The following is a 22,181-nucleotide window of genomic DNA, read 5'->3' on the forward strand; positions in this document are numbered from 1 at the left end:
TGGACAATGTGCTACAATATCCAGATATAGTCTCACGTCCCCATCCCCACACACACACACCCCTGAAGCACTCATTTCCCAGCTTCTGGGAATGTTCGTGGCCGATGGCTCTCAGCTGAGTCTCTCAGGTGGTGTCTGCACCCCAAGGTTCAGCTCCTTGCATCCAATGACTGACGACACAAGGATGTAAGTCCCACCCCCTGCCTCAATACCCAGCTTCCGGCCACCTCAGCTCTGAATTCCGCTGAGGACTTTCCTGACCGCATCCCAACCCGATTTCTTCCTCTTTCCCAGTCCTGCTACTTTTACTCCGTCAGAGGTGTCGCTCTCGAAAGCATTCTCATTTAAACGTTCTGCACCTTAACCTTCACCTCTGAGTCTATTTCCCTAGGGAACTGGACCTGTGGCCACATTTTGAACTCAAAGCTAGGAAAAAATCATTTGATTTTCACTTAAGACAACCAAGCTATTCCTGCTGAATTTTTCTCACCTCTTCTTCTGTTTGTAGGCCAAGGGGAAAGAATTACCTTCAACCTTTTCTGAGTCTTACTGTTTTATGAAAATGTAAAAGAAGCCGATCACTGCTTCCTTCACTTGGTAAAGCATCCAGGCTCCCCGCCCACTCCATGGACACCCCAAGACATTCTAATACCCCTCTCCAAAGTCAGGGATGTTAAAGGAAAGCAGCTGAATTCCAATTAGTATCTTCATTTCTAATATCATACCTAGATGGGATTAGTCTTTCATTATGGTGTTGTTGATATTGCAGGGCCTTCATTTTACTTTTGTTAAAAGACCTTCCATGCCTATGGTGCAGTACTGGCATTTTATGGATTCAGTAAGCTGTGGATATTTCAATTTCGTGTGCATTTATCAGAATTGGGTTGAACTGGTACATCACAATCTCAGAACTTTAAATTCACCTTTATTAAAGCCAAACCTCTATTTAAAATATGTGTAGAAAACAAAGTATTTAGTGTTTCCACATCCAAAATATTCACTAAAAGGTTAAGAGGGAGGAGGTCTTGTTTCTAAGGGTTTACGAAGGAAATCTATCTCTAGTACCAAATACCATACTGAGGTTATAATACTCTTTGGATCTCAATCTGTTTAAGCTGTTGTTTAAGCTTTTACATTGTGAAAAAAGGGCAGGGTATGTGTGTGACTTCACAAAGTCTATCAAAGATAATCATAAAACAATGTAGCAATCAATTAACCCAGAGATCAATACCCTCTAAATGTATCTTTTTCAATCAACAAATATTTGGTTATGATATACTAGATACTGGGGAGGCTATAATGAAAGGGGCAGAAGCATTCTGGCCCTCAAGAAGCTCACAGTCTTCTGGGGAGCACAGACATTGAATAAGCAATTACCAGTACAATACAAATGGAGCTTATACTTGGGGAGCTAACCTCCCATGGCGGGATGAGGTTTAAAACTTTTTTTTATTGTCATCCTATGCAGTATAAGGAGGCAGGGAAAGGCTAGGAAAGAAATACAAAAACAACATTTGACAAAGGGTAAAGCTGAAGGGAGAAACTATAGCTTTTGATTTGAAGATAACCTATTCCCAGCACATAGAGGTCCAAGATTTTAGGTGCTATCAAAAAGTAACTAAAATTTTATTTTGACTTACACCTTTGTTTATATACCTAAATCCGAAATTACGCCAGAAAGCATGTGAGACTTTAGAAAACTCACATCCTAATCTCAAACAAGCAAAAGTATTTAAGACCTAAATGCAGTAGACAAAAGATTTCAAGAGTATTAACAGCTCAGGGAATGTCCATTAAACCTCTTGTTTTTTTGTGTTTTTTTTCTTGCGGTACGCGGGCCTCTCACTGTTGTGGGCTCTCCTGTTGCGGAGCACAGGCTCCAGACGCGCAGGCCCAGCAGCCATGGCTCACGGGCCCAGCCGCTCCGCAGCGTGTGGGATCTTCCCGGACCGGGGCACGAACCTGTGTCCCCTGCATCGGCAGGCGGACTCTCAACCACTGTGCCACCAGGGAAGCCCAAACCTCGTTTTATACTCAGAAAATTAGAAAACTGGGCTAAACGTATGTCTTACAATGTGTTTTAAATGATTTGCAGGATCTAGCCTCACCAAAACAAGCTCACTGCTTTGAAGATGCCTTTATACCAACCCTTCATCACAGCATCAGTGAAAATTGTTTATTGAGAGGGAGCAGTATGGGATACAGAAACAACATAAACCAAAATCGCACACTTTCCTTTAATGTTAATTGAATTTCAGAGTGAGTAAAATGTAACTAAAAAGTCACAGCAATGGGACAAAGTGCTTTGTTTTAAAACTGCACATTTGCTTTGCCTTTTGAGAACCTTTGGTTAGACTCTTTGTACAGTAAGCCATTTCATTACATATGGTTATATTCCCAGTCTAAGACCTTAATTGACACACTCAGTGACAACATTCTTATAAATTATAGCCAACTATAAGTCCTCCCTCAGGCTTCTCCTCTGTGCTTTGTAAATATGTACATCTTTTTCAGGATCATAGTGAACCTTCCTCACAGTAAACTGCCTCTCAAGCATCGCTAAGAAGTTGTGATCCCGTTCATAGCGAATTCGGCAAGCTAAAAGAATCACAGAGTGGTTGCTACAGAGATGTTCCAATGTTTGAAGAAGATCTGTGAATGTTTCTTCTAAATATATGATATCAGCTCCAAGTATCAGGTCAAATTCTCCAGGTGAAAAACTCCCCAAATTCTGTCCCCAAGTCAGCTCCTTAACAACAGCTCTGGGCTGGATATGGGGAGGTAAGTTGGCTTGAACGTTTGATTTAAGAAACTCTAATGCTACTTTTCGATCCGTGATAGTCACATGAGCACCTAGAACATGGGACAGAAAGTAATGCACACATCAGTACAACTAATAGGTAGAGGGATCAAGTTAAACAGCAGGGTGAGTGTCTCTAAATATTCCACCTCATAGACACAGTATGATGCCTTCGTGGAGAGCTGTGACATGTCAGAACCATGGCCAGATGCTCCTTCTCTACTGCCTGTAGGTAAAAGTGAAACTTGGTTTGTCTCTATGACACACTTGCTGTTTGCTGAAGTTATGCCTATTAAATACAGGTGATAAGCTAGCTGATGCTTCTGAATTGTGCAGACAGAAGTGGCCCACCCTTCACAGGTATCTACCATTATACTTCATTCATTAAGTCACCATCTTCAAGTCAGAAGGCCTCAGGGTAAAATGGAGTCCAAAGATGAAAAATCTGGGAGCCAACGATTATGAGGATGACAAGATACCATAAACCGGGAAAGGTTCCTTTCTGGGGCTAAAGCTTTAAAAAGAATCAAGGAAAAGATTAACTGGCTACTAAGAAATCTCAGTCTTCCTCTCCTTATGCTGTCATGAAGCAGACCATCTATATGTATTCATGCAATTCATATATAATTATTGAAAAATAGTAGTTAGAAATTACTAGATTGTATTAAAGTACTGTAGGTTAAAATGTGAGGTAATGTTCTCTATGTGCTAAGTTTCTACATGCAATGTGTAAAATGAATGAGGCAATATTTTATTAATCTGTTTCTTGAGGGTTGTTTACCATGAACCAAGAGATCCAACTCTTTGAACCAATATGACTGAGAGAAGTCTGAACTGGTAGGTATCCTTCAGGAGAAGCAACCACATAAGGTCAGCCCTGAAATACCTCATCTACATTGTAGTAACACTATAGTACATGTAATCCTGCTTGGTTTTGACCCCATAAATTCTGAAACTTAAAAATTATGTTTCACTCTTTCCTAAAATTATTTCTCATCTGCATCCTTCAGTCTGTAATCTTCATGGGTGATCCCCCAAGAGGATCCCAGACCATTTCAGTGGCAGCTTATACTGAATGTTTCTTATCTTGACATGTAACATTAGGACAGTAAGTAATTCAGTTTGACATCTGACTCGGTCCTGAGTGTGATACTATGAAAATGTGCAAGTTGTTAAATGCACGCACCGACCACTTTGACCGTTTGTTGCTAGACACAGTGCTGCCCAATGAGAAAAAATTCAGTGATACTTTTCATCTCTCCTGATAACAGAAATCACAGACAGCCTTTTCCTGGTTTAACTTAGAACTTTACCTCTGGATTTCCTGACAGTCTACAGAGCACTCTGCTGGGAATACTGGAGTGATCTGGTCTTGTGCATGTCACCTCAGTGTTCCTGTTAATAGCTCTTAGATGGAGACCTCCTCTAACTCCTGTCTCAGGGATTTCTGAGGCTACTTCTAACCTGCCAGGTGTTCCAGGAGTTTCAGTAGGATCTTAATGTCGGTTGACCATTCCCCATAATGTCCATCAATTCTACAAACATCCAAGTGCCTACCAACAGCATGGGAGAAAAACCCCTACCCTCATAGAACTTACATTCAAGCAAGGAGATAGGCAGCAAGAGGTGTTTTTAAAAGTAGTATATCTAGTATGTTAGTTGGAGATACACACTAAGGGAAAAAAAAAAGCAGGAAAGAGAGACATAAAACATCAGGAAGTAAGAGAGTTGGGTAGAAAGGGAAGGCCTCACTGAGAAGGTGACTTAGGTGAGGGAATAACCGAATACATATCAGGGGGAAGAACATTCCTAGCAAGTAGAAGAGCAAGTGCAAAGGCCTATAGGGGCAGGCAAGGAGGAGGCCAGAGGGGCTGGAAGGAGGGATAAAGCAGGAGGAGACAAATGAGAGAAGTAACAGGTTAAAGAAGTAACCGGAGGGAGGCAGGGCAGCTGGGGTTCACAGGTTAAGTTCCAAAAAGGCTCTGGCTTTTTCTGAGTGAGATGGGAAGCCACTGGAGAGTGCTGAGCAGAAGTACTAGTGATCTGACTTAGGGTTTTTTTTTGCTTTTTTTTTTTACACGGGCCTCTCACTGTGGAGGCCTCTCCCGTTGCGGAGCACAGGGTCCAGACGCGCAGGCTCAGCAGCCATGGCTCACGGGCCCAGCCGCTCCACAGCATGTGGGATCTTCCCAGACCGGGGCACGAACCCGTGTCCCCTGCATCGGCAGGCGGACTCTCAACCACTGCGCCACCAGGGAAGCCCCTGACTTAGGTTTTAACAGAATTCCTAGCAGTGGGGCAAGGCCAGAAGCAAGAAGACCTGTGAGGAGGTGGCCACAGTGATGCAGGTGGGTGAGCTGCAGGCTCCCTCCTTGCTGTCACGGCTCCCAGACTCCCACCACAGGCCAAGTCCCAAACACAGGCCACCCAGCAGTAACCACTCTCCTCACTCTGGCAATCACTCCCTCAACTAGTTACTCGATTTTTTTTTTGGCGGTATGTGGGCCTCTCCCGTTGTGGAGCACAGGCTCCGGACGTGCAGGCTCAGCGGCCATGGCTCATGGGCCCAGCCGCTCCACGGCATATGGGATCCTCCCGGACCGGGGCACGAACCCATGTGCCCTGCATCGGTAGGCGGACTCTCAACCACTGCGCCACAAGGGAAGCCCTAGTTACTCGATTTTTATCACCCAAATATTCAGCTCACAGAATATTATCATCTTGCCTGTGGTTTTGTTTTGGGAGTTTTTGTTTGTTTATTTGGGTGAAGGGTATGCAGGATGTGTTAAGTTTCTTTTAATCTATCAGTTTCCTGTATTTATTTATTTATTTGTTTGTTTATTTTTCTCCTGCAATTTAGGGAAGAAACAAATCATCTGTCCTGTAGTTTCCCACAATCTAGATTTGGCTGATTATGCCATTTGTATAGTTTGACATGTTCCTCTGTGCTCTGTATCTCCTGTAAATTTGTTTGACTTGAGTCTGATTTTTTGAACAAGAGTATTTCAGAGGTGGTGGTGGTATTTTTCATCAAGAGGATGTAATATCTGATAGGCTCTATTTTTGTGATGTGAGCAACCACAAATACTCAATGCCCAGATCCTTAATTTATTAGATTCGTTTTGCATTTATTTGTTGAGTAAGCTTCTTTCAATTACTACTTGGTTATTCATTTTGTAGAGGAATTGTGTGAATAGGAAAGGCGGGATAAATTTTGCTCTTTCCCCTTTTATAACCCAGATTTCAAAGGGTTAGTTTCTAAGTATCCTCCAAAGATGACAGATTGGGTTTACTTTAGTGTTGTTGTATCATGAACTATGCATTAAACATATCTGATGTATTTAAACCCATGCCATCTTCATTATCGATGTTCAAATTGTCTATCTTTTGCCAAAGGACTTTTGACACAAACCCAGTCATCCTTGATAGCTTCCTTGCTATCTGGTATGACAAGATATTCCAGGGTCAACTTATACATTTCCTGCTACAGAACTATAATCAGCCACTTATTAAGTTTTATTTTTTACTTTTTGGATGGGAGGAATAACAGCAAGTTTGTATGCTGATTAGAATGATCAGGTAGAAAGAGGGAAAAGTGATAATGCAGGAAAGAGAACCACCAGAACAACACCCTTGAACAGGCAAGAGAGGGCTGGCCCCGGGGAGGAGACACAGTCCACCTGCATACAGCATCAGGAACAAAGGCAGACCGTGGATGCAGACGCAGGGGGTGGTCAGAGACAGTGCCAGGACGTTACAGAAGTTCTCTTGATTGCTTCAATCTTCTCAGTAAAATAAGAAGAAATGTCATCAGCTCAGAGTGAAAGTGGAGAAAGGAGGACTGGAGGTCAGCAGAGAGGGAGCAGAGCTGGACTCCTCAGCAGCACGAAGAGCCCCCCAGAGGGTCCTGACCAGGAATTTAAAATGAGACCCAGAAGTAGTCTGTTTCCTTCAGCCACATTCAGCTACCTGGGTGCAGGCCTGGAACAAGTGGAGAGCTGCACGTAACCTTGTTTTGAGCCCAGTGAAGATGATGAAGCAAGGAAGTGCAGGGTATTGATGGTACGTGAAGATGGTAATAAAATGACTGCCCGTGAGATTTATGCTGGGTAAGGAGGGAGATGAGACAATATTTAGTTCATGAAAAACTAGTGGAAACTGACTCAATAAGACAACATAGCCTGCTGTCACTCACTTGGTAATGGGAAAAGAACATGTAAACATTTGTCATTACTTTTAGTTTTTAGTTTTGTAAGCAACGCCTTAATTTATTCAAATGTTGGAGCACAGAGTGTGCGCTAAAGATACAGAGATGGGTAAGAAAGTCCTTGCCCTCTAGGAACGGAGAGTCTCATGAGAGAGATACACGTAAGTGTAATTATGAAGCAGTGTAGGGAGTAAAATATAGGAACATGGGTGTGCTAGGAAATTATGTGGTCACAAAGGAAACATTCTTCGAGAGGAGCAGAGGTTGAAGAAAGATTTCGGAAGGAAAGGAAATCTGAGCTTACATTTGAAAGATGTGGCATTAACCAGAGGAAAGAGGTGAAGAGGGGAATTCAAGGCAGAAGGGACAGGCCAGAGGCAGGGTGTGTGTCACTGGAACTTCACTCAGTGCAATTGTGCTGAGAAAGTCAGCAAAGTGAGATTACAGAGCCTCACTAAGAAGCCTGGGATTTGGCCTGCAGGCAATGGGAAGGCACAGGGTCACCCCATCACTTCTGCGTTTTACATGGGCCACACTGACAGCTATTGGGAAAAGTGGGTTTGATAAGACAGAGGTAGAAAGGTCAGGTGGGAATGTGGATAGAATCTTGCAGGAGACAGCTGATGAGCACTCCAGCCAGACAGTGGGAATGGAAAGGGAGAAATGGAATCAAGAAATAGTTAAAAGACCCAGCAGGGCTCAAGGGCCGGGTGGGCAGCGGGCAGGGCAGGTCAAGGAGCTGGCCTGAGTGACTACTTGGATAGTGATGCTAACTCAGAACAAAAGAGAAAGGACAAGTTTGGAAAGGGAATTAGAGTTCAAGTTTAAACACGTGCTGACAAATAGCCACGTAGAGACATCAACAGCTTTCATTTAAACGTACAAGTTGAAAGTTCAGTGGAGACTTGCACTGGAATTACCAGGGCACGAACCCGTGTCCCCAGGTGGACTCTCAACCACTGCGCCGCCAGGGAAGCCCCTAAAAGACAATTTCTTGCTGAGCAGTATGTTTAAGACAGCGGTCCTTAGACTTGGCTGGGCATCAAATCGCCTGGGAAGCTTTTAAAATCCAGATTCCTGACCCCAACCCAACTTACAGAACCCTGTCTTAAAGATGTGATTTCTTTTTCCCTAAGAATAGTTTTCAAGTAGTATAAAGGCTGAAGAGGTTTTTAAACGAAGAACCAGGATTTGAGAGTCAGAGTTGGATTCAGATTCTAACTCCACAATCCATTAGCTTGTGACCTTGGGCAAGTTACTTGACATCTATTAAGCCTCCATTTCGCCACTTTGAAAAGAGCTCCAAGTAGACCTACTATGCCGGGTTGTGGTGAGGATGAAGGCCATAAAGACACAACACCCAGAACACAGGAACGGCCCAGGAATTAGCAGCTGTTTTTTCTTTTAACAAGAAAATCTCATCACCCTAGATTAACAGTCTGCATATCACTGACCATTTGAGGGGGAGGCTTTTTAATGTAATTTGTCTTTTCCCCCCTCTCGCTCCAGTTAGAGTTAGAATGGATGCTTCCTGAGAGCAGTGACCTGCTGCCCTAAAACCATGACAGGCACGCCGTGGGTGTTCCCCAGAGTCGGGAATCAATGAGTAAGGTTACAAAAAATGAAAATAGCTTAAAAAGGGGAACAATCACCCTCTTTCTGACATTTCCAAAGCACTACCTATTCTAGTTCTGTTTCCATTTTAAAGAGATTAACTTTTTCTTACTCTTAGGTTTCAGCATCAAAATTTCTCCAGCCTAATACTTTTTTTTTTTTTTTTTTTTTGTGGTACGCGGGCCTCTCACTGCTGTGGCCTCTCCCGTTGCGGAGCACAGGCTCCGGATGCGCAGGCTCAGCGGCCATGGCTCACGGGCCCAGCCGCTCCGCGGCATGTGGGATCTTCCCGGACCGGGGCACGAACCCGCGTCCCCTGCATCGGCAGGCGGACTCCCAACCACTGCGCCACCAGAGAAGCCCCAGCCTAATACTTTGTAGCCACAAATAATGAGCATGAAAAGCATGCCATAGCACAGAGAAATGTGCATGACATGTTAAATGAAACATCATATATGTGTGAAAATATATACGCACACAGATAGGCACACGTATGGAATCACGATTATAACTATGATTAAAATACGGATGGAGAAAAGCAATAGGAGGAAATATACCAAAATGCTAATGGTAATTATGTTGCAAAGTCATGAATAAGCAGAATCTTTGGTGGGTTTTTCCTTTTTTTTAGACTGCTTCTAGGGCTATTTTTGTAATAGAGTTTTATCATTTTTATAACAGAAACAGTAATTTTCATGATTTTCTAGTTCATCTCTTATTCCAGAACGATTTGGGTATCTACTGTGTGCCAGCTGCTGTACTAGGGCCAAGGACACACAGAATGAGACATGGCCCCATTCCTCAGGAGCCTCAGCCTGCCAGGTGAGACAGACACATGAAACAACTGCCTAAAGTGAAATGTGACAGAGCTGGGGCGGAGAACACCAAGCACTGTGGGGAAGGGAAATAAGGGAGCAATTAATTCTGCTTTGGGGCAACCACAAGAACACCATCTGCCATTCTGCTGTTCTCGCTCTTCCCAAAGTCCCCATCTTTTGTGGCAACAATTAACTAGTCCTTCGCTCTGTGATGGTCTTTGAAGAACCTTATGCTGGCTTTCCCAAGCCCACAGATCCAGATTTATAGATCAGAAATGAAAAGGTAGAGAACACTTGTTGAGCATTTACTTGGTGCCAGTCGGCGAGCTAACAGATTTCTATGCATGCTCTCATTTGATCCTTGTTGGTCAGTCACTATGGCTATTATCCCCAGTTTATTGGGAAACTGAAGTTGAGAGATTCGGCAACTTGCCCAAGGTGACATAGCTAGTAAGAATTAAAGGTGGTCAGAGCCTGTGGAGAGTGGACTTGTGGTTGGGGGATTTGAGGGCGTGGTGGTGGGGAAGAAAGTACTGGGAGTTTGGGATTGGCAGATGCCAGACTATTGTATGTGGAATGGATGGACAGCAGAGCCCTGCTGTGTAGCACAGGGAACTAACTGTCTTCAGCATCCTGTGATGGACCGGAACGGAAAATGCGTGTATGCACAGCGGGGCCGCCTTGCTATGCAGCAGAAGTGGGCACGGTACTGTGAATCAACTATGCTTTGATAAAATTAAATTGAAACAAAAAAAGGTCAGAGCCAAGTGGGCCTCTAACCCTTTGCAGGTCACCACGCTCTGCTGTCTCGACAGCAGTGAGGAGGCCCTGTTCTCAGGGGGAGACAGAAGAAACCTCATTTCCCCTTCCAGCTAAGTCCTCTCAAACGTCACAGAGACGGGACTTAGTGCCATGGAAAGAAAAGAACCTGGGCCTCTGTGTCTGACAAGCCTGGTTTGAGTCTCGGGTCACCACTGACCAGGACTTCAGAAAGTGGCTTAATCTCCCGGAATCCCAGCTTCACTAGAAAAATTAAAATTAAAAATATACCTAACATACACGGGGACAATATAAGGTCAACCTGAGGAGATCAAAAGGTGGTGTATCGGCTAGGGCCTCCTCAGTGGCTGAAAGTGCTGTGGTGTCAGACAGATGGACCTGCATCAGTCTCTATGTTCACACGTCCACCCATCGCTCCTGCCCATGCTCCCCATCAAATCCCGGGAGGCACAATCTAAACAGAGAAAGGAATACTGAAAAAGATATGTTACCAGAAAAAGGACAGGACAAAAGCGGGCCTTTAGTGGATGCTCAAGTACCTGTACACACTTGATGGAACTCTAGATCCTGACCACCCAAGTGTGGTCTGAGGACCAGCAGTTACGGCATCATCATCATCACCTGGGAGCTTGTTAGAAATGCAGGCTCTCAGGCCCCACCCCAGACCTACAGAAGCAGAAACTGCATTTTAACAAGAGCTCCAGGTGACAACACTGAAGTGGGGAATATTATACATTGTATCTCAGAGGCTGGTCTATCCAATCAAGGCACAGCTTGAAATGTATGAGCAGGAAGTTGTAGAAAAGAGTCATCAATGAATTATAAAATAGAAATGAAGCTTAAAAATACTCTAGGCCTAAACTAATGTCTGTATGCCAAGCAAAACACGACAAACCTTGGTATCATTTCAGAACTGCACACTGTTTAATAGATGTCAGTACAAACTGCAGGGGGGGCCAGCCCTCCCTAAAAGAAAAAAACCAGCAAAGCTTCCTCAGCAATGAAGTAAGAGACTATCTGCTCTCCCGACCTCCTAGGGTTAAATCCAAGAGTACAGAGACAGCACCTAAACAGTAAAAAGCTATGTACACAAATAAGATAATTCTCTTTGAACTCAGTTGCCTTAAGATCATATTATGGGCATCACAGAAGTGAAGTGGGCAAAGCAATCTCCCGTAAGAAGGATAAATAATAGGATGAGAGAGGGAGAAGGAATTAGCCTTCCTGGAGTTGAGAGCACTGCAGTTGGCCTGTGACTCATAATAAGTACAGGGGGGAAAAAAGTAATACGGTAAGAGGGAAACTAACAATGAGCTCTGAGTCAGGAAAAGGTGCCCCTCCATGAGTTCCACTCACACAGGAGTAAGCCATGAGTCACACTCACCCAGCAGGGCAGCCACCATGCCCACCAGCCCCGTGCCAGCACCCAGCTCCACGGCAGAGCAGCCCCTGAGCTCCACAGCTCCCATCTCCAGATATGTGGCCAGAATGATAGCCTGAGTCAAAACACAGCATGACAATTTAGGTCAACAAGCACTTTAGGGCCTGAAGGGTTTCAAGCAGGCTACATACTCCAAGAAGACATCACATACCCCCCTCCCACCGCAAGGTTCAATTCCCAGTGTAACAGCTCACACAGGAACTCAGCTGCTGCTGGGAGGTCACCTGGAGCAGGCACAGACACTGAGCTCCCCAGCACAGCTGCCCCAGGCCCCACCAGAGGCCCTTACGGGGGACAGCAGTGGTCAGTGACACTGACCACCCAGGATAGGATCCTGCTGAATCTGGGAAGGCTAATTTCTTACTGTGTCACAGCATTTTTACACTCAAGGTTTATAAAATCACTCTGGTAGAGCTGACATGAACAGTCTCTGTGATTCTGCTTAAAGGAATGTCTAGTTCCTAAACCAAGTTCAAGTCAGCAAGGCCACAACCAAAGGGAAAAAGCAGAGCAGCACCAAGGCTCCTGGAGTTTCCTCCCTCTCTCCTACTCTCCTGCGTCCCTAACGCTCGTCACCCCAGAGGAGCTGGGCATCAAAAGGGAAGTTTTAGCCAAAGGTTTGGACTTGATGTGTGAGTTAGCATTTGCATATAACTCTATAAATCACTGTATACTGTTAACGTGATTTTAAAATATAATTTGTTTTTCATGGCCACATACTATTAGCATATAACGTAATTTTAAAATATAATTTGTTCTTCATGGCCACATACTATTAGCATACTTAGCAATTCCTCTTCTTGGTGAGAATGTAGGAGATTCGCCCATTCCTGTTCTGTATCTTTATTACTCTTTCTGAGAAAACTTTTCTTGTAGTTACCCTGGACTAGATTCCTAGAAGTGGTATTACTGGGTTACGATATATCAAGACTTCTATTCTTAAGTGTTTCTCTAACACCCCTGATACAATATTAAGATTGTAAAATTGTATCTACACCAATCATTTAGCCAACATTCACTGAGCTCCCACCGAATCCCAGGTGTGGCTAGATGCTTAGGGCAAGTCTCTGGCACAAGCAGCTGAAAAAACAGTGCTGGGAGAGAAAAAAGTAAAGCAGCAATTATAGTATAATTTTTGATCATTACAACTATGGAAAACTTAAAGAAAACACATGATCTTCATTCTTGGCTTTGTCAGTTTACAATATTCTTTGTGCAATGTTAAACTTAAAAACTAACTGAATAATTGTCCAAAGCAGCTAGGAGCCCCAGTCCTCCCTCTTCCGTGCTAGGTAAATTACTGGTAAGTCATTTAATTTCTTTCAGTTTTCTTCATTCACCCTTAAAATGCAATCTATTTGGTGGGGAGGGAGCAGGGAAGTGATTCTAATGGGTAGGACTTTTTTTTTGGAAGGGGTGGAGTGACGCAATGTTTTAAAATTGAGTAGTGATAGATAGTTGCACCACTCTGAACTTACTTAAAAAACACACACACACACACACTTTAAATAGGTGAAATGTACGGTATATGAATTACAACCCAATAAAGCTGTTACTTTTTAAAAATAGAGACCAGTCTTATAATCAATGGCTGATGCTAAGAGGCCCCCGGGGCTTACTTACCGCGTCCCAAACCACCGCTGCGACTCCCAGTTGCTTCCAGTCCTGCCGGATCTGTATCGTGTGGTTTGCCAAGGAGAAGGTGGCAAGAGGCTTGTGAAATCTCTGCAGCCCCTTTTCCGCGGTCTCTTCATAGGGCACCAGGGCCATCTCGCCCGCGCCCAGCTCTCTGCTCGCTCAAAGCTGTGAGGCAAAAGAATCCTGAGTGAGGTTCTAGCCAGAAAATGCATTCTCTCTCTAGTAGCTCCAAACGCTTCTTAAGGCCGTTTTACAAGTTCAAAACAAACGGGGTTGCGGGAAGCCTTTGTCTAATTCCTTTTGCCTGGCTCTCCTGGGAAGTGAGATTTCGCTGGGAATTCATGCCAAAGGTGCGGGATGGCTATGCACTCAGCTGTAACCACTCAGGGAATTTGCAGCGTGGTAAGAGTGAGCGAGGCGGAGGTGACAGCCCGGTGCCGCAGAGAAAGTACCGCTTCCTAAACTGCCCGGGCCCGCGTGGACTGCGGCTGCAACCCGCTGCGGTCTGCAGGGCATTTTTTCGTGTTTTGTTCTTCCCTCACTCCCTCTAAATCGGTGCGTTGAATTGCGACCACCACGGACTCGAACCTAAACTTAAACTGGGGGTTAACGGTATGATTATCCTGCTTTACGACACCGGCTGGAAATACACGGTCGACGCAGTTCCATTTCCTGGAGACTGAAAGTGAAAGACACTCGTGGATTCCGAGTCGCTCGCGGGTAGCGAGACCCCGGGTCCGCGTGGACTCGGGCATCCGCGGCTCGGAGGCCTCCCCAGAGTCGCCCAACCTGACCCCCCGCCTGCCCCACTGAAGGGCCGACAGGTACGCACGTCCTTCCCGCGGGCCCCGCAGCTGCGGGAACAGGTGAGGTAGGGGCGGGAGCTTGGAGAAGAGCCCCCCTCCAGCGGCGCTGGCCCGCCACAACCTAGGGTCCGCGGCAACGCGTCGCCTCCACTCACGGCTCGGGAGGCGGCCCCCGCCTGGTGCGCGCGACGCTTTCCCCGCCCCCAGGTCGACGGCGGAAAAATCCGCCTTAAAGGGCCAGAGAGCCGGTAGAGCGGCGTGCGTGTGGGCGTGCGTGCGGCCCGCGCCGGGGTCACGCGTTTCCGGTCCCCCGCCTTCCCAGGCCAAGCGTTCCCCGAGCGCCGGCGGCACGGAGTGGTGGGTGTGGGGCAGGGGCCCGGAGCGGGGATGCCGCGGCGGGGCGGAGGCGGTGCTCCCTCCGCGTGTGTCCCCAAGGTATTTGGGCCCCCAAGTCAGTTTCTCTGGCTGCCGAGGGCAGAGCTGGCCGGGAGAGCTAGGTGCGGAGGCGCGGGGGGTGGGTGGTGCGCGGAGGCCGTGGGTGCCATGGCGACCGGGAACCCGGAAGCCACCTGCCTGGCGTTGGACAGGCGCTGGGTCCACTTGTATGTGTGCTCGTTATCGCGCGCGCGCCTTTTTTTTGTGTGTTTTTTACTGTGTGTGCTTACTTGTTTTTAGTTTTAACGGTGGTCAGTTAGGAGGTATAGGAGAAAACTCCCGCCGAAGAATACGTGGTCACACCCATCCGTATTCGTGTCACCAAAGTGAAGTACGAATTGGTGTAATCGCGCGCTCCGCGCCAATAGACTGGGAAACGTGACCAAGCCCTTCGCGGAGCCCGCACGTGGCTCCCGGGACTGGATTGTTACACGGGGCGGGGCGCGCTGTGGGCCCCAGTCACGGACTGGGTCTCCCTCCTACCGGGGCAGAAGGTGAGCGCACCTGCCCTGAGGACACCTGTTCTTGAGGTGAGAGCTGCTGAGAGTGTGGCATCTGGCCGCAGGCCCCTGGGAAGCGCGCGGCTGGAGTGAACATCCAAGAATGTGACCGCGCTGGGGGACGGGGCGGGGGGCGCATCCTTCTCCCAGGAAGGTTTCTTTTCCCTCTCGGACCTTGACCCGCGACCCCACCGGCCGCCGCTCTCTCATGGCGATTCTCAGCTCCGCCTGCACGTTAGGATGAACTGGAGCGCTTTTCAACTCCGCAGAGCTGGACGCTGCCACCGGAAAGGCTCAGCTGGCGCGCTGTGGGGCCCGAGCATTCCTGTTTTTCAGAGCTTCGCGGGTGATTCCCGCCGCCAGCCACCGGTAAGAGGCTCAGGCCAGGCCTAGACCACCCCCTCTCCTCGCCTCTCGCATCCCGCTGGGGGCGTGCTCCGCTCTCTGTCCAGGTCTTAGAAGGCTGGGACCTGGGGCTGCAAAGATGGTTTGAAGTGAACTTTGAAGGTCACCAGTGAAGGTCTTTTACTTTTTTTTTCTTTCTTTGCTTTACTCAATTATTCGTTTTTAACTTTTTTTTAATGTATTTTTGAGAGCAGTTTTAAGTTCACAGCAAAATTGGCAGAGATTTGTACAGAGATTTCCCAAACACTCCCTGCCACATACATAGCCTCCCCCCTTCTCAACATCTCCCACCAGAATGGTACATTTATTACAATTGATGAACCTACACTGACACATTATTAGAACCCAAAGGCCACAGTTTACACATGGGGGTTCACTGTTGGTGTTGTACACCTTATGAGCTTGGACAAATGCAGAAGATATGTATCCACCATTATAGTATCATACAGAGTAGTTGCACTTCCTAAAAATCCTCGGTCCTCTACACATCCGTCCATCCTCCGTAACCTTTGGCAACCACTGACTTTTTTTTTTAACTCTCCATAGTTTTGCCTTTTACAGAATGTGACGTAGTTAGAGTGATACAGTATGTAGCCTTTTCAGATTGGCTTCCTTTGCTTAGTGTGCATTTAAGGTTCTTCCACATCTTTTCATTGTTTGGTAGTCATTTCTTTTTAGTGCTGAATGACAAACATTCCATTGTATAGATGTAGTACAGTTTATCCATTTACCCAGTAAAGGACATCTTGATTGCTTCCAGGTTTTGGCAATTATCAATAAAGCTGCTATAAACATTCCTGTACGGGCTTCTTTGTGGACATAAGTTTTCAGCTCCTTTGGGTAGATACCAAGGAGCATCATTGCTGAGTCATATGGTAAGAGTGTGTTTAGTTTTATAAGAAACTGCCAAACTGTCTTCCAAAGTGACTGTACGATTTTGCAGTCCCACCAGAAATGAGAGTTCCTGTTGCTTCACACCCTTACCAGCATTTGGTGTCGTCAGTGTTTTGGATTTTGGCTATTCTAGTGGGCTTGTAGTGGTACCTTGCTGTTGTTTTAATCTGCAATTCCCTAATGACATATGATGTAGAGCATCTTTTTTTTCCAGTTTTGTTGAGATGTAATTGATATATCACATTGTATTAGTTTATGGTATACAACATAATGACTTGATATATGTAAATATTGCAAAATGATTACCACAATAAGCTTAGTTAATATCCCTCATCTCACATAGTTACAATTTATTTCCTTGTGATGAGAACTTTTAAGATCTACTCTCTTAGCAAATTTCAAATGTACAAAACAGTATTGTTAACTACAGTTACCATTCTGTACATTACCTCCCCAGAACTTATAACTGGAAGTTTGTGCCTTTTGATCACCTACACCCATTTCCCCCACCTCCCATCCTCTGCTTCTGGCCACCACCAATCTGTTCTCTATCTCTATGAGTCCTTTTTTTTTTTTTTTTAGATTCCACATTTAAGTGAGTATTTGTATCATATAGGATTTGTCTGTCTGACTTATTTCACTTACCATAATACCCCCAAGGTCATCCATGTTGTTGAAAATGGCAGGATTTCCTTCTTTTTTATGGCCGAATAATATTCCCTGTGGGGAGGTGTGTGTATACACACACACCACATTTTCTTCATTCATTCATCTGATGATGAAACTTAGGTTGCTCCCACGTCTTGGCTATTGTGAATCATGCTGCATTGAAAACGAGAATGCTGATATCTCTTGAAGACAGTGATTTCATTTCCTTCAGAGATATGTGTACCCAGAAGTGAGATTGCTGGATTATATGGTAATTCTGTTCTACTTTTTAAATTTTAGAGGAATCTCCATACTGTTTTTCATAGTGGTTGTACCAATTTACATTCCTGCCAACAGTGCACAAGGGTTTCCTTTTCTCCACGTTCTCACCAACACTTATTGTCTCTTACCTTTTTGATAATAGCCATTCAGCAGGTATGAGGTGATATCTCATTGTGGCATTGATTTGCATTCCTGTGATGATTAGTGATGTTGAGCACATTTTCATGTACCTGTTATTTGGACATTTTAAAATATGATGGTTTTCTTATTGTTAAGTTGTAAGAGTTCTTTGTATATTTTAGATAATAGTCCTTTATTAGATGTGTCTTTTGCAAATATTTTCTCCCAGTCTGTGGCTTGTCTTCTTATTCTCTTGACAGTTTCTTTCACAGGGCAGAGGTGTTTAATTTTGTTTCACTTCTTCTCATTTTTGTGTCTCATTAGGCTTCCAGCCCTGATTTATTTTATTTATTTTTTTGGCCACACCACATGGCATGTGGGATCTTAGTTCCCCCACCAGGGATCAAAACCCCGCCCCCTGCAGTGGAAGCACAGTCTTAACCACTGGACTGCCAGGGAAGTCCCCAGAAATGTTTAATTTTAATGGAAGTTCAGCTTATCAATTATTTCTTTCATGGATCACGCCTTTGGTATTATACCTAAAACAGCATCACTTTACTCAAGGTCATCTAGGTTTTCTCCTATGTTATCTTCTAGGAGTTTGATAGTTTTACATTTTAATTTAAGTCTGTGATCCATATCCAGTTAACTTTTGTGAAGGGTATAGGTCTGTGTCTAGGTTTATTTTTTGCATGTGAATGTCCAGTTGTTCCAGCACCGTTTGTTGAAAAGACTATCTTTTTCTCCCTTGCACTGGCTTTGCCGCTTTGTCAAAAATCTCTTGACTGTATTTATATGAGTCAATTCCTGGGCTCTCTATTCTCCTCCATCTATTTGGCTGTTCTTTCACCCCAATACCACACTGTCTTCATGACTACATTTTTACAGTAAGTCTGAAGTCAGATGGTATAAGTCCTCCAACTTTATTCTTCTCCTTCAATATTATTATTCATTTCTTCCTTTTTTGGTCTTCTCTCCCTCTCCTTTCTTCTCTCCTAGTATCTCCTTTCTTACCTCCTCTACCTCTCTGTGTTGCTTCTCCCTCTCAACTTTCCTTTTTTTAAACCTCCCGTCTCCTTATTTTCTCTTTTCCTCTTTGTTCCTTTCCTTTGGGGAGCCATCACTGGGCACAAGAAAAAGGATGTGCTTTGGAGCCAGAGAACTATGAAAATTTAAATTCTGCCTCTGACAGTTTAATTGGTATGACCTTGAGTAATTACAATTGACCCTTGAACAGCACGGGTTTGTACCATGCCGGTCCACTTACAGTCAGATATTTTTCAATAGTAAATACTTCAGTACTACAGGACCTGCAATTTGTTGAACCTGAGAGTACAGGGGAACTGTGGATAGGAAGCGCTGACTATAAGTTATATGCAGATTTTTGATTGCACAGAGGGTCAGCACCCCTAACCCTCTTGTTGCTTAAGGGTTACCTGTACTGTAAACATCCCAAGATCCCAGGTTCCTCATCCATAAAGCCTGTCACAGATTGTGCCCCTCCCCCATTCCTTCTCCCCGCTCTCCATGGTTTCTGCTGAAATCATACATAGGACTTTACGAAACAAAACCAAACCTCCTAACCTCTCCAGCACTCCACTAAACTGACATAGGACATCTGCCTCATTATATTTACTTACAGTTTATGTAGAAAGTTGTCATTTGCTTTTCCTTGTTAGTATTAGACAAGAGTGTCCTTTAGCCCAGCCAGTGTTCTGATTGGTAGCATTTGGCTCAGGGAGCACCAGAAAGAATGTTTAGGAACATATGCAACTCATGTAGACACTTAGTGCCTACTTGTTCCGTAAACATTAAGTGCAGCTCTATTTTTTTTTTAATTTATTTGTTTTATTTATTTATTTTTGGCTGCATTGGGTCTTTGTTGCTGGGTGCGGGCTTTCTCTAGTTGTGGCGAGCGGGGGCTACTCTTCGTTGCGGTGTGCGGGCTTCTCATTGCGGTGGCTTCTCTTGTTGCAGAGCACGGGCTCTAGGCATGTGGTTCAGTAGTTGTGGCTCACGGGCTCAGTAGTTGTGGCTCACAGGCTCAGTAGTTGTGGCGCATGGGCCCCGTTGCTCCGCGGCATGTGGTATCTTCCTGGACCAGGGCTCGAACCCGTGTCCCCTGCATTGGCAGGCGGGTTCTTAACCACTGCGCCACCAAGGAAGCCCTCTATTTTTTTTTTAATGCAGGTCTGTTTTTATCAGAATAAACCAAAACAGCCAGTGGTTCCCCGTGAATACTTGCAAATAAATTTTTAATCCTTGAAAACAAATTGGGCATGTGGTAGACTGCATTATTTTTAATACCCAGTCTGCCTTCTACAGACCTGTCCTGGTTGACCCTTCCCAAAGGAGGGATGTCTCCCCACCCTGTTGAAGTCAGGCTTGGCCACATGACTTGCTTTGGCCAATAGAAAGTGGGTGGAAATGACATTTGCCACCTATGAGCTACAGCAGGATTGTACCTTTTCCCTTTGCTAAAGACCTGCAGGCCCCAGATGGGGGCGCTCCCTAACCCCATCCCCAGGTGGAAAAAACCCACAAAGGACCCATAAAATATGTGAGCCACGAATGAGAAATAAACCTTTGTTGAGCTAACCATTGAGACTGGGGTTTGTTACGTAGTATAACTCAGCAGAAGCTGTCAGAACACAGGTGTGAAAGGGACGGAAATTTCAAAACAGGTAGGAGCATTTAATGCGGGTGGCTTAGTTTCAGTAAAGTCATCCTTTTTTGCAGCTCCCCCTAGCTCATAATGACACCTTAATTGCCCCACACCTGTCCCCCTCCCCCTTGTCAGCATCACCTGAAACTACTGACCGCCTTTATCCAACTGTGATTCTAAGGCTTGAAGAATGTTTTCCTACTTAGGACAGTCTTGTGGGAGATGTGCAAAAGGTAGACTCACTTTGGATTATCTGTAAATCCACAACGTGGCTCAATCATAATATAACAATCTGTAAATCTATGTGCTTTTTCTTTTTTTTTTTTTTTTTGGCGGTACACGGGCCTCTCACTGTTGTGGCCTCTCCTGTTGCAGAGCACAGGCTCTGGACACGGAGGCTCAGCGGCCATGGCTCACGGGCCCAGCCGCTCCGCGGCATGTGGGATCTTCCCGGACTGGGGCACGAACCCATGTTCCCTGCATCGGAGGTGGACTCTCAACCACTGCACCACCAGGGAACCCTATGTGCTTTTTCTTTATAGCAGTCGGGACTGGGCTTCATTCCCTGGTCCTCTCCTGCACCCAGAAAACTGAAACGGACCGTGCTTGGGCATCCCCTGTAGCTCCACAGTTCCCCCAGGTACCTGCAGGCTCTTGGACCCTTCTTACCCACTCACCCATTGCGGGGAGCAGAATTTAGGGGTAGAATAACTATGCCCAGGGTCTTTTAGTTGATAGCTTTTTATTTTTATCCCTGTGACTACAATTGCCTTTCCCCAATCATATGACACCTTACTAGAGAATGGTAGTGGTAGAAGGGAGCTTATTCTTTTATCACTCCTGTTTTCTGGAACTAGTCCATGTACAAGGTCACAGTAAATGCAGCCACCTTGGTACAGTGTGATCCTGCCCTGGGCCAAGGTGGATACCCAACTCGGGCTGGACAAATAATTCCCTCTGCAGAGCGAGAGTTCAGGGTGGCTATTGGACATCTCTTGTTATTATCTCTGTTAGCTCAATATCCATTCCCTATTTTTGTTGGTAGCAGTCCCCTTTTGCTAATGGTCAAGAGCCCAGCTTCTGGGGCCCAAGAGTCTGGGTCAAATCCCAGCTCTGCGTCTTAGCTGCAACTAGCTGTGAGACCTTGGCTAAGACACGTTCACCTGCACCTCAGTTTCCCCAGCTATAAAAAGGGGATAATGTGCTGATTAAATTAGTAAACAAAGACAGTAAGCTGAGGTTAAAATGAGTTATCTAAAGCACTTAAAACCGTGCCCAGCAAAACAGTGAATTTCCTGTAGCGTTTGCTCTTACTGTTCTGTGTCTGGGGTGGGACTGACCTCAGCTGTGGCTCTAGGACCAGGCACATGCCCCAGGTCTGGCCAATGAACATTTCCTTCCATCTGGACATGAGTGGGTCAGCAGTGGGCATGTGACCAACGCTGGGCTTACCCGCAGCCCATCCTGAGACTTGCTGGGACTCTCGGAGAACCAGAGTTCCTGTTAGTCATCTGGTCCCAAAAGGGCTGAGCCAGCAGAGACCGGAGCCAGCACAGGTACCAGTGGAGGGAGAGGTGCCTCCTGTGGTGCCGTGTGACCACCTGGATGCAGTGGGCCGGGAATTGTTTGTTATTTGAGCCGCTAAATTCCCTAATTACCTGAAGCCAGTTTGAACTGCTTTTTTCTTTTTTGTTCCCTGAAGAAGAAAAACAGTACTGATACTTTCAGTCTGGGCTGGTTCCTTGAACAAAAGAGAGTAAAGTCGTGCCCGTGCAGGGTCCTTCCCAGTGTGCTGTGTGTGGAGAAGGTTCTCCTGTCATGTCATGCCCAGGACAGGAGAACCATCGTGTCTGGTTCCTGGCTGCACTTGGGCTCCCAGGGCCTATAGATGCCGGTGTAACCTGAAAATAAATTTCCCTTTTTCACTTTAGCTGGTATATTTTCTGTTTTGTGTTTTTAGGAAGTAATGTAAACAGAATATAAACGTTCTATAAGGTCCTCATATATAATAACTTGCTGTTGTATTTGCCAAACAACAACTGTGATCCTAATCTTTAAATGAACTTGTGTTTGAAAGACAAAAATGTCCTCTCTACACTCACAGTCAGCAGGTGACTTGAGTCCACAC

At 45.4% G+C, this 22,181-nt stretch overlaps 1 protein-coding gene across 1 annotated transcript; it reads right to left on the minus strand.

Annotated features, from left to right (window-relative positions):
• Positions 1–2,229: 2,229 nt before the first annotated feature.
• METTL21A (methyltransferase 21A, HSPA lysine) lies at positions 2,230–14,188 on the minus strand. Its single transcript, XM_065880832.1, has 4 exons — positions 14,131–14,188; positions 13,284–13,463; positions 11,604–11,715; positions 2,230–2,853 (listed from the first exon to the last, which is right to left on the minus strand). The coding sequence occupies exons 2-4, from the start codon at positions 13,428–13,430 to the stop codon at positions 2,456–2,458; spliced, it is 657 nt and encodes a 218-aa protein (XP_065736904.1). The 5' UTR covers positions 13,431–13,463; positions 14,131–14,188; the 3' UTR covers positions 2,230–2,455.
• Between the last annotated feature and the right edge of the window lie 7,993 nt (positions 14,189–22,181).

This window comes from Phocoena phocoena, chromosome 7, assembly GCF_963924675.1.
Source record: "Phocoena phocoena chromosome 7, mPhoPho1.1, whole genome shotgun sequence".
In the NCBI taxonomy this organism is placed as follows: Eukaryota; Metazoa; Chordata; class Mammalia; order Artiodactyla; family Phocoenidae; genus Phocoena; species Phocoena phocoena.

Excerpts from the sequence above, each read along its gene's own strand:
- METTL21A (XM_065880832.1), bottom strand. The coding sequence starts at position 13,430 with ATGGCCCTGGTGCCCTATGAAGAGACCGCGGAAAAGGGGCTGCAGAGA. Across the intron at positions 11,716-13,283 it reads CAGCGGTGGTTTGGGACGCG|GCTATCATTCTGGCCACATA; the intron begins GTAAGTAAGCCC and ends GTTTTGACTCAG. Across the intron at positions 2,854-11,603 it reads CATGGTGGCTGCCCTGCTGG|GTGCTCATGTGACTATCACG; the intron begins GTGAGTGTGACT and ends CCCATGTTCTAG.